This window comes from Condylura cristata, unplaced genomic scaffold, assembly GCF_000260355.1.
Source record: "Condylura cristata isolate star-nosed mole 26May11 unplaced genomic scaffold, ConCri1.0 scaffold00002, whole genome shotgun sequence".
Taxonomy (NCBI): domain Eukaryota; kingdom Metazoa; phylum Chordata; class Mammalia; order Eulipotyphla; family Talpidae; genus Condylura; species Condylura cristata.
Genome location: NW_004567103.1, coordinates 43,579,575 through 43,592,665, shown reverse-complemented (window position 1 = coordinate 43,592,665; position 13,091 = coordinate 43,579,575). Strand labels below are relative to the sequence as shown.

General features: G+C 35.4%; 1 protein-coding gene across 1 annotated transcript in view; it reads right to left on the bottom strand.

Moving 5' to 3' along the window:
• Positions 1-13,077, bottom strand: part of CIR1 (corepressor interacting with RBPJ, 1) — a 30,349-nt gene extending 17,272 nt beyond the window's left edge. Inside the window, exons 1-7 of the mRNA XM_004674519.2 lie at positions 12,932-13,077; positions 8,973-9,067; positions 4,667-4,740; positions 4,146-4,156; positions 3,971-4,035; positions 3,595-3,643; positions 2,674-2,791 (exon numbers count right to left, since the gene is read on the bottom strand). Coding sequence (XP_004674576.1) covers positions 2,674-2,791; positions 3,595-3,643; positions 3,971-4,035; positions 4,146-4,156; positions 4,667-4,740; positions 8,973-9,067; positions 12,932-13,003 — 484 coding nt within the window. The 5' untranslated portion in view covers positions 13,004-13,077. The remainder of the gene's footprint in view (positions 1-2,673; positions 2,792-3,594; positions 3,644-3,970; positions 4,036-4,145; positions 4,157-4,666; positions 4,741-8,972; positions 9,068-12,931) is intronic.
• Positions 13,078-13,091: the final 14 nt, after the last annotated feature.

Below are 13,091 nucleotides of genomic sequence, written 5' to 3'. Positions count from 1 at the left end.
TAAAGGTAATACTTTTTACCTTTTATCACCCCACTCTCAACTTACTTTGCTAGAAAATCATTAATTTGTAGACTTAAGACTTCTCAAGTTTGGTTACACATATGCTAAAATTTGACAAGAAGGAAAGATGCAAGCTTTTTTAACTAATTCATTTTTTCAGTTGACAAATACTAATACAGTAATACCCCACCATAAGGGGGGGTCCAAAAACTTTGACTATATAAAATGAATGACTGCATTACTGTATAAATGGAGATCTGTACAAGAGTCAAAACCAGCTTCACTCTATCAAATTCACTTCACATTCTTAAACACTAAAGGTTAAAACTAAATAGCACAAGTTCTTTAGGTTGTTGTTATTTAAGACTTTCTAACTCAAGAGAAAGCACGTCCATTGATTTCTAATAAAGAACAAAGTCTCGAATCTATGTTACTCATTTCTCTCAGAAGCAAAGCTGAGGAGCAAAGATAGCTATCACTGCTAATTGTCCCTACCCAACACAGGAGGCATGCAATTATAATGGCATATGGCTGGAATGAAGGAAAAGACGAGAAGGATGCAAACCCTCCCAGAAAACAGAATATACTTTTCAGATATAGCAACTGACTCCTGTGACTAAAATAAGTGTTCAGCAATATTTGAGCCATGGACTACTCACATATGATCTACTCTACCCTCATTTCCTTTGAAATTTTATTTCTTCTGGGATCTTTTTCCTCTCGTTAACAGGAGGAGATAGTACGCGGATTTTAAGAGCATCTACTACGTGGTAAAATGGGATATTCGTCTGTCAAAACTGCAGACTAAGGTCTGTTATCAATATTCTCTCACCACTGAGCAAAATCATTTCCCCTCTAAAGGTTTCTTAACCTTTGGTAGAGCAGTAAGAATATATAAAAAATTAGCTGCCTCATTCTATTGGTGTACAAACTCTATACATAATGACATCCATAACACCATTAAAGAGGTATGTCCAACAAGATAATGGATCAAACCCCTATACTTCTAATATAAGAGCTGGCATTTTGAATCCATAGCCTGCATTTGGCTTATTGGGAAAGTTAAAAAAAAAACAAACCCTCAATTTTTTCTTCTTATGGCGGGAAAACCCAATTCTTGCCTACTATGTTTCTTTCTGTGTGTCTTCTTCACTAACACAGAACACTCACAACTTCTCATCATGAAATGTGTGGCGGTTTCTCCCCACACCTAGCAATTTTTTGTTGTATTGGCTGGGTGTCTGATAATTTCACTCATATTGATACTATCTGCCTAAAGACAGCAACAGATTCCTCAGGTTAAGAGCTCAGTTTCAAAAGACTGCTCTTATTCTACTTCAGATCCCAGTCTCAAGTAGAATGTTCCCAGGTTCCCCAAATTTCTGCCCAACTTGGTTACAAACTGAATATCTTCATATTGATATTCCGAATTGAACCCTTCCTCCGGTTCAATTCATTTGCTAGAGCTGCTCATAGAACTTGGAAACAAATTTATGGGTTTATTAGGGGTATAGATAGAGATAAAAAGCCTGTGGTAGATACACAGGGCCAAGTTCTGGGGAAAGGTCACTGAGCTTCTATGTTCTTTCCTGTGATTAGCTCTCTAGGGGCCCACCCTGAGTTGCCTCGTTAGAACTAGAGACATTCCTATTACCCAGGAAATGACAAGGAATTTAAGAACACTGTGTCAGAAAGTGGGTTAAAGTCCAGATACCAGAATAAAAGATACCCCCATAACTCATCACTTAGGAATTTACAAGGACTTTAGGAGCTCTGTATCAGGTTTCTGAGGCAAAGCCTGATATATTTTTCTTATTAGAAATCACATTATCATATGACTGAAGGAAGATCTCCTGCTACAGAAAATTGGATCTCAAGCTTGCTACTGACAAAAGGCTGAAGGCCATATGATGACTAAAGTGTTAACCCTGGGTTTAGAAGTAGCAATGGCAGCACAGGGAGTATAAAAAGATCAAGGTGAATTAAGGACAGGGCTTATGTCCAAACATTTGCTTCAATAGAGCAGTTTGCCTTTATATGAGCTAAATACCGGGGTTTTATGTAAGATTTCTTATAAAAATTTTTTTTTTAAGTTGAAGAGTTGAACATCATAAAATTGAAATGATTTACTGAAGATTACAAGGCTAAACAATAATAGCTACTATGATTTATTATAGGGCTGAAATAGTGTTGCTGTCTCAGTTATAAATTTATAAAAAGAGTCAAATCAAATTAGAACACTTTCTCTTAAGTACACATAATAGGCAGGGAGGTAAATAACTGAAATAAAAACTACTTTGTACATATTCACCATCTTTTCCAATTCAATTTTGATTTTATCTATGAAAAGAGGCAATTGTACTGAGGCTTTTAGTCCCATCTACCTTTACATTTCAGGAGGTCATAAGTATGAGAATAACCATTTTTTAATTGTTTTTCACCTTTAAATTTGAGTCTAATAGTCCTTATCTTGTAAAACAGAATTTAACTCTGGTACACTAAATTCTAAACATATGATCAAACTTCACCGGTGATCATCATTTTTAGGCACATGACTTAGTCCAAAACAAATCCAAATTAAACCAATCCAAAACAATAACTAGACAAATTAAAGACATGTTATTTTATCTTTGCCTTTACTATAAATTTTAAAACATATTGTCTAGTGCATACCTGAGCCATCAGTAGGAACTGAACTTGCATTGATTCCAGAAAGACCAAACAAAGGACATTCTCGATCTGTGTTAACATGACCCCATTTGTGACACTTAATGCATCTCACATTTCGAACCTGAGAAACAGCAAACAATATTTTGGTTATTAAAATACTAAGAATCTAATGTTTATCTTCTTACTCCTTGGTAGAGTTGAAATTTTTCTTATTTTTAAAATAAGAAAAATTCTCTAGGGGAAAGACACTTCATAATTATATATTTGGTAATTTAATACAAACACTAAAATCTTTCACTATAAATTTAGCCTAAAAACTAAGCTAGACCCTATGTCTTTTAGATTCTTATTTTTGTGGCAACAAATAAGACAATGTTATCCAAAAACAAGTGGCAAATACCAAAAAAGAATTATGTCAAGGTTTAATCTTAAACTCCCTAGTTTTAAAAAGCTAACCTTTAATGTTTCCATTTCCTAAATTTTGCTGTAGCTAAGAGACCTTTGTTGAACTACTCAATTCTGCCTATGTAGCAGGAAAGCAGGCACAGATAATACATAAATAAATAAGCAAAGCAATCTTCCATAAGGAAGCCATGTTTCAGCAAAAAAAAAAAAAATCGTAACACAAACCAGGCCCTACTGTGATAGTCTATCCCATTTCTAAGCAATTAGTTTCATATTTTTTCCTCACATTGACCTAATTTTCCAAATTCCTTGAAAACTGCAAAGATCATTATCATTAAAACCCACCCTACAAAATTTTAATTCTCAACTTCAAAAAGTCACCTTTTTCTTCTGTTCTTCTACTGTCTTATACAAACAGAAACCATATAGCCTTTTTTAAGTTTAAAAACTTTTGGACAAGACAAAGAAATGTTTACTAAATAAATAAAATCTTTACAAAGTAAAATATATGTCACTTGCCTGAATACCAAACGGCTGATCTCTGATGTTCATGTCATCTTTGGCATATCTATTTAGGGGAGAAAATGTACAAACACAAAAATAATTTAAAATATTAACAATAGTTAATTTGAAAAATAGCTTTATTTATTTCAAGTACATTATTAAATGTGTAATGTCAATAAGTATCAGGATCTATAACAGTCTGTTTAATATTTACAAGCATCACATTAAGTATCCAATCTGAAAAACCCCAAATATGAGACTATGATTAATCAAATTAAATAAATCATTCACAATATCTTTTCATTTTAGCTTCTTTCTCTAATGAATGAGAAAAGATATAAGAGAAATTTATTGACTTGTATTTTATCTTTTAAGAAAAGATAGTTCTTACTTTTCTCGTGGGGCTCCTTTCTGCCATTCAAATTTATATTCGGTTTCACCTTCTGTTTCTTCTTTCTAAAGACATTCATTAAAAAGTCTTTCAAATTTTTTTTTAAGTCTTTCAAATTTTTAATAGAACTAAAATCTTTTGCAAGTAAATTCAAACATAGAAAATAGTACTTTACCTCTTTGTTTTCTTGATTGAATATCAAAAACATAGGGAAAAAAGGTAGGATAAGTTAAAAACTTCAACATAAAAGTTTGCTATGATATACTAATATGTTACATATATTTAACTGTAACTGTAAGAATTTATTGGCTTCACTTCTTTCCCACAAGATAAAATTCAAAGCATTTAAGGACAAAATACAAAACTGATATGAAATGTACTTAGTAAGCATGCCAATTTTTACATTTACATTTGTCACAGACAATAAATACTATATTTTCTATTTATAGGTAATTGTAGTAAGAAAGACAAATGTCATATACAGACTATAAAGGATAAATGTACTTCTGCTAATGTTGAGTTTTTCCTCCCAAAGGACAAAATACGAAATATTATTAAATAAGTTTCAGTAGTTATTTTACTGTATTGATTACAGTATTTTTAACAAGAAGAGTAACTTAGAAAAAGAGTTTGTCAGAACAGTTCTTAACACAGTTGCAAACACATCAAAGATATCTTTAAAAATGAGGCAAGTACCTTTTTTTGCTCCTGGTGGGGCCTCATACATGAAATTAAGGCCATTCTTTACACGTTCATCTCCCATAAGCAACCTAAATGAAATAAGACATAAGTATAAGTATAGGATGCAAAAAATCTACAGAAAAACTCTTCCTCCCAAATAAACCCAGAGTGAATTAAGTTAAAATATTTTTGAGCGAGCTAAAGTTCCCAAACTTTACTGACAGGTGAAGTATATGAATGGAAATTTAAACAGTGCTGCCTTTTTTGTACTAGTTGTAAATTTTGAGACTCTCATTACCTGAGATATCCAGGCTTGCCCAAGAGAAAAGGGGGAAATGTCATCTATAGTCATTCTCACATGCTTTTCTTAAACTTTGAAATGCTATGGAAATAGTGAAGCTTTGAAATATTATATGCCTACACAAATTTGGAATTAAGTTAACTAGTGCCAACATTTTTTCTTAATTGTGAAGGATCAAACAGTTTTGGAAAAACGAGTCTCTCTGACTTTAGGAAGTCAAACCCAATTAAAGCTGGTAAAAGTCAAAGTCAATGAAAGAATCAAAATTCTTCAGTTAGGCCAAGGAAGAAAGAGTTTAAAGGTACTCTATAACAGATTGATTACTGTATGGAATCAGTGTCCGCTGCACCTCAAAAACTCTTGTTTTAACAATGGAAGGTCCCTGTTTGAGGCTTAAGAGATATATGCTGCAACAAATTGAATGACTGGTTGGTTGAGTTAGAGTTTTAATTAATAAGATCAAAGTAAAGTACTGATTATAAAGAAGGCTATGGAATGAATAGAATTTCCTCTTATATTTAGAAAAGTTAGTAACAAAGGATATACTATACGATCATAATTCTTCTCCTCTTATTTCCACTGGAGTTAATAAAGAACTGGGGGAAAAAAGGAAAAGAGCAAAAAGATGAAGGTATCTATAGCTATACAATGGAATGTTATTCAGCAACAAAAAGGAATCAATGACTGATATATGCTACAACATGGCTGAACTTCAAAAACATTATATTAAATGAAAGAAGCCAGTTACAAAAGACCACATATTGTTTGATCTCATTTATATTGCATGTCCAGAGAGGCAAATCTATAGAGACATAAAGTAAGTTAGTAGTCACAAAGAGTTGAGAAGCAGAAGGGTGAAATGGGAAATGACCGCTAATGAGATCAGTATTTCTTTTTTTGATGATGTTCTCAAATTAGATATGATGAGGGTGCCAAAACTCTGTAACTACACTGAAAGGGTACAACATACACTTTAAACAAGTATGCAAAATATATTTTATGTTACATTAACACCATTTAGAACATTAAAATCAAGCAAACTGCTCAATATCACTACACTAGAGAAATCAAAACCACGAGATACCATTTTACATTCATTAGGATGACCATTCTAAAAAAAGGGAAAATAACAAACATACATTGGTGAAAATGTGGAGAAAATGAATCATGGTTTCTCAGTTTCTTTCTCCAGTAAAAGGAACCAAGGTTCCTTGGAGTCGTTGGTGGATTCCAGTGCTGAAGATATAAAAATTAAAACCCATGTCTGGACCATCTGTGGTGCCAAGAAATGGCACCTTCAAAAATAAAAAAAAGGATAAGGCATGTTAAATAGGAACCAAGGTGACAAAGTGGTCAATGGCCAAAGCTGGAAGACTCTGAAGAATAACGTCTAACCCCTTAGATAAATACCTACAAGTCCACACTGACCTAAATAAGTGCTAGGAAAAATTCTTCCATCTATAGGAATTTAAATTTAAAAGTGTAGAGCGGATGACAAAAGTGGAAAATAGCTGTTAGAATACCACAGTCATAAATGGTACAGGTAAAGTCCATCAATGAATATTAAAATTAGTGTTCAAAAGTTCAAGGAAAAACAGGGCACTTGCATAGTGTCAAATATTTATTAATTGCAAAGGGAAAAAAAAACTGTTTTTAGGATAAAGAAGAAATGGCTATTTTTGGCAAATCTGCTCTAATTTTCTATCATGCTGATTTTTAATAAGTTACTATATATAAGCCAGGGTTTCTCAGCAAGTGGTGCTATTGACATTGTGAACTAGAGATCAGTATTGTGGTAAGGGGCTTTCTGTAGGTTTTGAACTATTCCTAGCATCAGCCTATTAGATGCTAGTGGCATCTAACGAGAGTTGTGACCATCAAAAATGTATCCAGGCCCTCCCTGGTGCCCAGTGAATTAAAGCACAATACTGAGAAGCTGAAGCCACTTCAGCATGAGTTCTATCATACTGACCCACATGGTGTGGCAGACCTCTCCTGACGGGCCTGCTGCTCCCCTCAGCAGTGTACTTCATCAATCTGCCTGTTCTGTTCCCCATACTCTGTCTCTGGTGAATCCTCTCACCGCCCCTGAACCTCTGGCCTGAACCCCAGTTCTATATGCATAAATAAATAAATTTAAAGAAAAAAATGTATCCAAATATTGCCACAGGTCCTTCAATTGAGAAACATGATCTAAACCTTATCATTCTTAACAGTACAGTTTAAATGTCATCTTTTTCATGTTTCCTTATTATACTAAGTGGAATTCTTCTGTCCTATTTTAACATGCCATAATTCTTAAAGCATTCTATTTTTTAATACATCAATTATAATAGTCTTGAACTATACATTTGTATCTCTTATCTGATTTTCTTAAGGGTAGAGAGAAATTAGATAGCACACTTATATAGGCCCCTACTTACTACTCTTGTGGCACTGCACAAAGGAGGAACTTATGAAAAGTTAATCAGATTAAGAAAATTTGTGAAAAAGTTAACTGAACTGGAAGTTTATTTAATTTTGTTCTAAATATATATTTTAAAGAAAGTGTCTAGTGATAATTTATACTGTGTTAAGTTCCATGTTTTGATGGAAAATAGGACTGAGTGGAACAGAGCATGGTCTATCTAATGAAAGCACCACTATTCACTTGCTTAGTGAAACGAGTAATCACTTTATAGACTTAAAAATACAAATATAAAATGACAATAGCTGAAGGGTAGCTACAACACTGTAATAAGCCAATGAAGAAATGTAGCCAGGATCCTATCATTAACAGAATAACATACAAATCAAGTAAAGCTACTTCACTACAACTTGAAACTGTTTTATACATCTTTTGAGTGCATATTAAAAAAATGCTGGTGAGAAGTCTCAACACTTCAAATGTCCATTTTTTAAAAAGATTCCTTTCTCCCTTCCTTCCTTCCTTCATAACTAGAGTTGTGCAGAGTTAGAGGATTCACCAGAGACAAAGTGGGGAGTAGAACAGGCAGATCTACTGAGACACTGCTGAGGGGAGCAGCGGGCAGGTCAAGAGATGTTTGCCATACTATGTGGGTCACTACACTGTCGGGGACCGAACTCGTGCTACAGTAGCTGGAGTAACTTCATAATGCTGTGCTTTAACACATTGCGCCACCAGTAAGGACTCACAAGTGTCCATTTTGTTCTTCTAAACTTTGCTTAATTTGGGACTTACTCACCAACCATATATGGAGTCATATCAGTTATAAGTAATGTTGGAAAAGTGGTCATCTATAGGTATATGAGTAAAAATAATTCATGGGTGAAGAAAATTTTATCACTGGGGCATCCAATTAAAAAAAACTTCAGGCCCTCCCTGGTGGCGCAGCGGGTTAAAGCACAGCACAAAGAAGCTTAAGCCACTTCCGCATGAGTTCGATCCCCGCCTGCCCCGGAGGTGACCACATGGCGTGGCAGACCTCTCCTGACCCGCCTGCTGCTCCCCTCAACAGTGTGCTTCGTAGACCTGCCTGTTCTGCTCCCCACTCTGTCTCTGGTGAATCCTCTCACCCTCCACATTTCTGGCCTGTACCCCAGTTCTGTACGAATAAATAAATCTTAAAAAAAAAAAAACTTCAGTGATCAAAAGATAAACTTACTCATGCCATTTGCAGTGACATAGATGGTACTAGAAAGGATTACGCTAAGTGAAATATGTCAGAAGAAGAAGGAGGATAAATATCAGATGGTTTCACTTCTAAGAGGAATACAGAGAAACCAAGCAAAGGGTCAGGAAAAAGATAAAACTTGCAATCTGACCATTGACCTGAGGCAAATAGGGGAGGAAAGGACTCAAAACAGGAGAGTGAAGAGCACCAAGGATTGTGATGGATCACAGGTGCTATTGTGGTGGAAGAACCTTAGGAATTAGCTACATCAGAAATCAAATTCCACCCCCAAAATAACATAAAGAAGCTTCTTTAAAATTTAATTCAGTTAGGTATCATTCGCATGCAGCTGGTTATTCTAAAGCAACAGCATAGAATTTCTTACCTATTATCATATGATTCCTGTTCTTTAAGATACTGTTGCATTAATTCTTCTTGTTTTTTCTTATCATATGATATTTTCTGTTCTGCCATCCATACCTGAATTAGTAAAGGAAAAAATTTTAAATAATTGGATAAAATTCAATAGGAAATTTGTTTTTCTTTCATAATAAAATACAAAATACTGTATGCAGTTTAAATTTACTCTATTTTGATCATGATGAGATCACAAAATAACAGCTGAAAAATATGATTTGTGCCTTTCTACAAATCCTAAATCCAGCTATTCAAACTGCTGAAAGTATTTTTTAGTGGAAATACCAATTCTGGAGCTATATCTGATACCAAACTGCCACATTTGGATTCTAGAATAAAAAAAAAAGAATCTGCTAAACTTTCAGGCAAAAAAAAAAAATCAGGGTTGAGAACCACTGTGAGCATCTGTGGTACAACGGCTTCCTATACGCTGTGTCTGGGCTGCCTCAGAGAACAACCATCTCTACACATAATATATGCAGTAGAGAAAGTTCATTAGAACAAGGCACAACGAGTAGGGTTAAATAATGCCTACTGGGTGTCACTCATACCCAGAGAAGAGAAAATGAAGAACAAGAGGGAGGAAAAAAAGAGGGAATGAAAGGAGAGTTGTAGGAAAAAGGTAGAGGGACATGAGCGGAAGTAGAGATAGGGCGGAGGTGCATCAGATGTCCTAGCGACAGCTGCTCAGGGACACTGACACCACAGGTATAATGTGTCTTTATGCTATAGCCCCCAAATCCTAACCCTAACTGAGTAAAAGGCCCACATAACTTATGCCAGGATATTTAATTATGTATTATACAGGTTTTAAAAGTATCAGAGTCTTTATTCACTTCTAGAAAAAAGGACAAAATGTTTGGCAACCTTTCAACATAAACAGCAAGTCAAAACTTTCTCTCCAAATGTGCTAAGTTTTAAGAAGGTAGAATTCAAGAACAAATATGTTGAAAAAAATTATAATTACGAATGTGGGTAGAGGCAAACAAGTGTAGAAGGATGTGAGACAAGACTATCATCATTCAATTTTAGAAGCAAAACAGGGGTAGTTACTAGTATTTTAGGAACACCGAGACAGGAAGGTTCTCTTAAGGACACAATTTGAGATGGTGACAAGAAGAATCATTACGGAGATTAAAATTGACATGAAAGGAGAACCCATTAGGGACATAACATACCAGAAATGTCTTTTAGGATTAGTTCCTGAAAGCTTCTTCCAGTGACTTCAAACAGTCACAGTAGAAAAAAAAAACTACACTGGGGTAGGCAATAAAAGGCACATGTTTGGAATTTTCAGTGTAGTTCAAAAGGCTGAGTGCCAACAGATAAATTTAATGTATTGCTGCCTGGTGGAATAACATTATTAACAATACTGTAATGAATAACATTATTTCTACAAGAATACATGCCATCAACCTAAATCTTTTGATTTTATGAAGTTATCTTATTAGTGTCAAAACCTCAAGAGTTTAAATACATAAAGTACTTATCATGGATTGGAATAAGAAGTAATAAAACATATTCTTGCCTTCAAACTGTTCAGAAATCTGCTAACAGAAAACCATACTGGCTTTTTTGTATGCTAAAATTATTTTATAATAAAGATACAAACTGTATAAATAACTGCTAGGTTTGATATTTTGATAACAGAAACATGTAAAAGGTACATAAATAGAATAAGCTAGGCATTAATTTTAGGGAGCAGGGAGAAAGGATAGATATAATGAAGGAATAGGAGTTTTGGTTCTTAAAAGTTATTTCATTTTTTTTTTTTAAAGATTTATTTATTTGTACATATAGAACTGGGGTACAGACCAGAGGCTCAGGGGTGGCCAGAGGCTTCACCAGAGACAGAGTGGGGAGCAGAACAGGCAGATCCACGAAGTACACTGCTGAGGGGAGCAGCGGGCGGGTCAGGAGAGGTCTGCCACGCCATGTGGTCACCTCCGGGGCAGGCGGGAATTGAACTCATGCGGAAGTGGCTTTAACTTCTCAGTGCAGTGCTTTAGCTTCTCAGTGCAGTGCTTTAACCCGCTGCGCCACCAGGCCCTATTTCATTTTTTAATTATATAACTATATTCACAGGGCAAGATACCACTGACAGTGGGAACTCAGGCAAAAGAGCCAAAGGTATAAAATAGAAAGTAAGTAGTTTGATATTACTGGAGTATAAAAATCTGTGGAAGAAGAACAGCAGCAAGCAATGATGAAATGAAAATAAACTGGAACCAGATTAGTTATTTGTATAGCATTTTAGTATTTACAGTATAGTATTTTAATAAAGAGCTGGAAGAGATAAGAGTTGTACTTTAAAGAGACTACTTTGGAGAAGAAAGTCATATATTCATCAGCTGGTGAAGGAATAATAAAACATGCAACATATATACAATGGAATTACTCAATAATAAAAAGGGGTGCTATACTGATGATTCTAAAATACAGATGAACTTTGAAGACATTATGCTAAGTGAAAAAGGCAATCACAAAAGACCACAGGGTTCCATTTATATGAAATGTACAGAATGGGCAAAGTTACAGAAACAGCAGATAAAGGGAGAAATGAATGATTAAGGACAAATGGGGAGTGACTGCAAACAGAGGAGTTTTGTTATGGGGGAGGTTAGAATATGCTTTATGGTGATGACTACACAAACCTGTAACTATACTAAAAAGAACTGTACACTTTAAATGGGTAAATTGTATATGAATTATAACTCAAGTTATTAAATAATTAGCTTACTAGATAAAAGGATGATAGGAAAGCGATGAATCTTGAATTTCTGACTTGGGTGTCTGAATGAAGGATTTTGTCACTACCCATATTTCCTACTTATGTAAGCTAGAAAGCATAACAAGAACAGATTTAGGATGAAAGAAGTATCAGATTTGTTGTGTGTGAAACACCAACAGGACATCAAGAATAAGCTGTCTAGAATACAGTTGGTTTGAGGTGCCTTGAGCTGGAGGAGAGATCTAGAGCTGTAGATTTTATAACCATGAATTAAGAGGAGGCGTAGTTTAAACTCGTGAAACCAATGTGATTGCGTGGGAAAGCTCATAGAGTGAGCAAGATGTAAGCCAAAGATGAAAATCTGAGCAACATCTGTATTTAGGAGCAGGATAGGAGTAAGTTTGTGTGTAGGGGCAATTAACATTTTATCGAACACTTCCTCTTTGTGTGGACACAGTGCTAAGTGGTATTTTGTTCTGAATTCTTTACTTACACCATCTTACACAGTCCTTATAACAATTTCACAAGTCAAGGCAACCGATATTGATCATTCTTAATTATGGAAAATTAAGGAGCAGGAATATTGGTATTTCATGCAATATCTCAGGGCTAAAAGTGTACTGTACTAACTAGAATACAGGTCTGATTCCCAAGGTCCCATTCGTTCTATTTTATTGTACTTTCCATTGCTATCCCATTCAGCATTTTTCTGTAACCACACCTAGCAGATGCTTAAGTGTTTACTGAAAACATATAATCCGATGGGGTAAAAAAAAGAGGATGTGCGGGGTGAATTTCTCTTTTAAGATCTACCTCAAATAAATAAGAGGTCTTTTTTGCAAGAACAGTAGAGCTCAGAAGTCGTTAATTTTGGGGGTCAAGAAAGAAAAAAATCACAATATGCTGAGAGATATACCAAGGACGCCTACTCTCGGTCTTCATATATTACAGATTTACGTCGCCGCACAGAGCCGAAGGGAGCCGCCAGATTTTTGGATGAGACAGAAAAAACCTCGAGGGCCATCTTTGTCACCGACTGTCTCGGGGCGAAGGAGAGGCAAGAGCCCCGGAGTTTGAGGCCTGGAAAAAGAGGCGACAGTTCCTAACATCCTAGGGAAACCACTCCTCTCACCTCAACAAGCCCCTGGGAATCCCGGAGCCCAGGGCCAGGACCTCCCTTGGCTCCCCTTACTCACTTTTTTGATATTGGATTTGGAGGCAGGATGAAAGTCCTTCTTGCACATGAAATTGGCGAAGGATTTCCCCATCTTGGAGCCTGAGCTGAGGAAGGCAGCCGCAGGGTAGGTGAGAAATGTAAATAAACTCTACCGCCTAACCGGAATTGCGCCTGCGGTA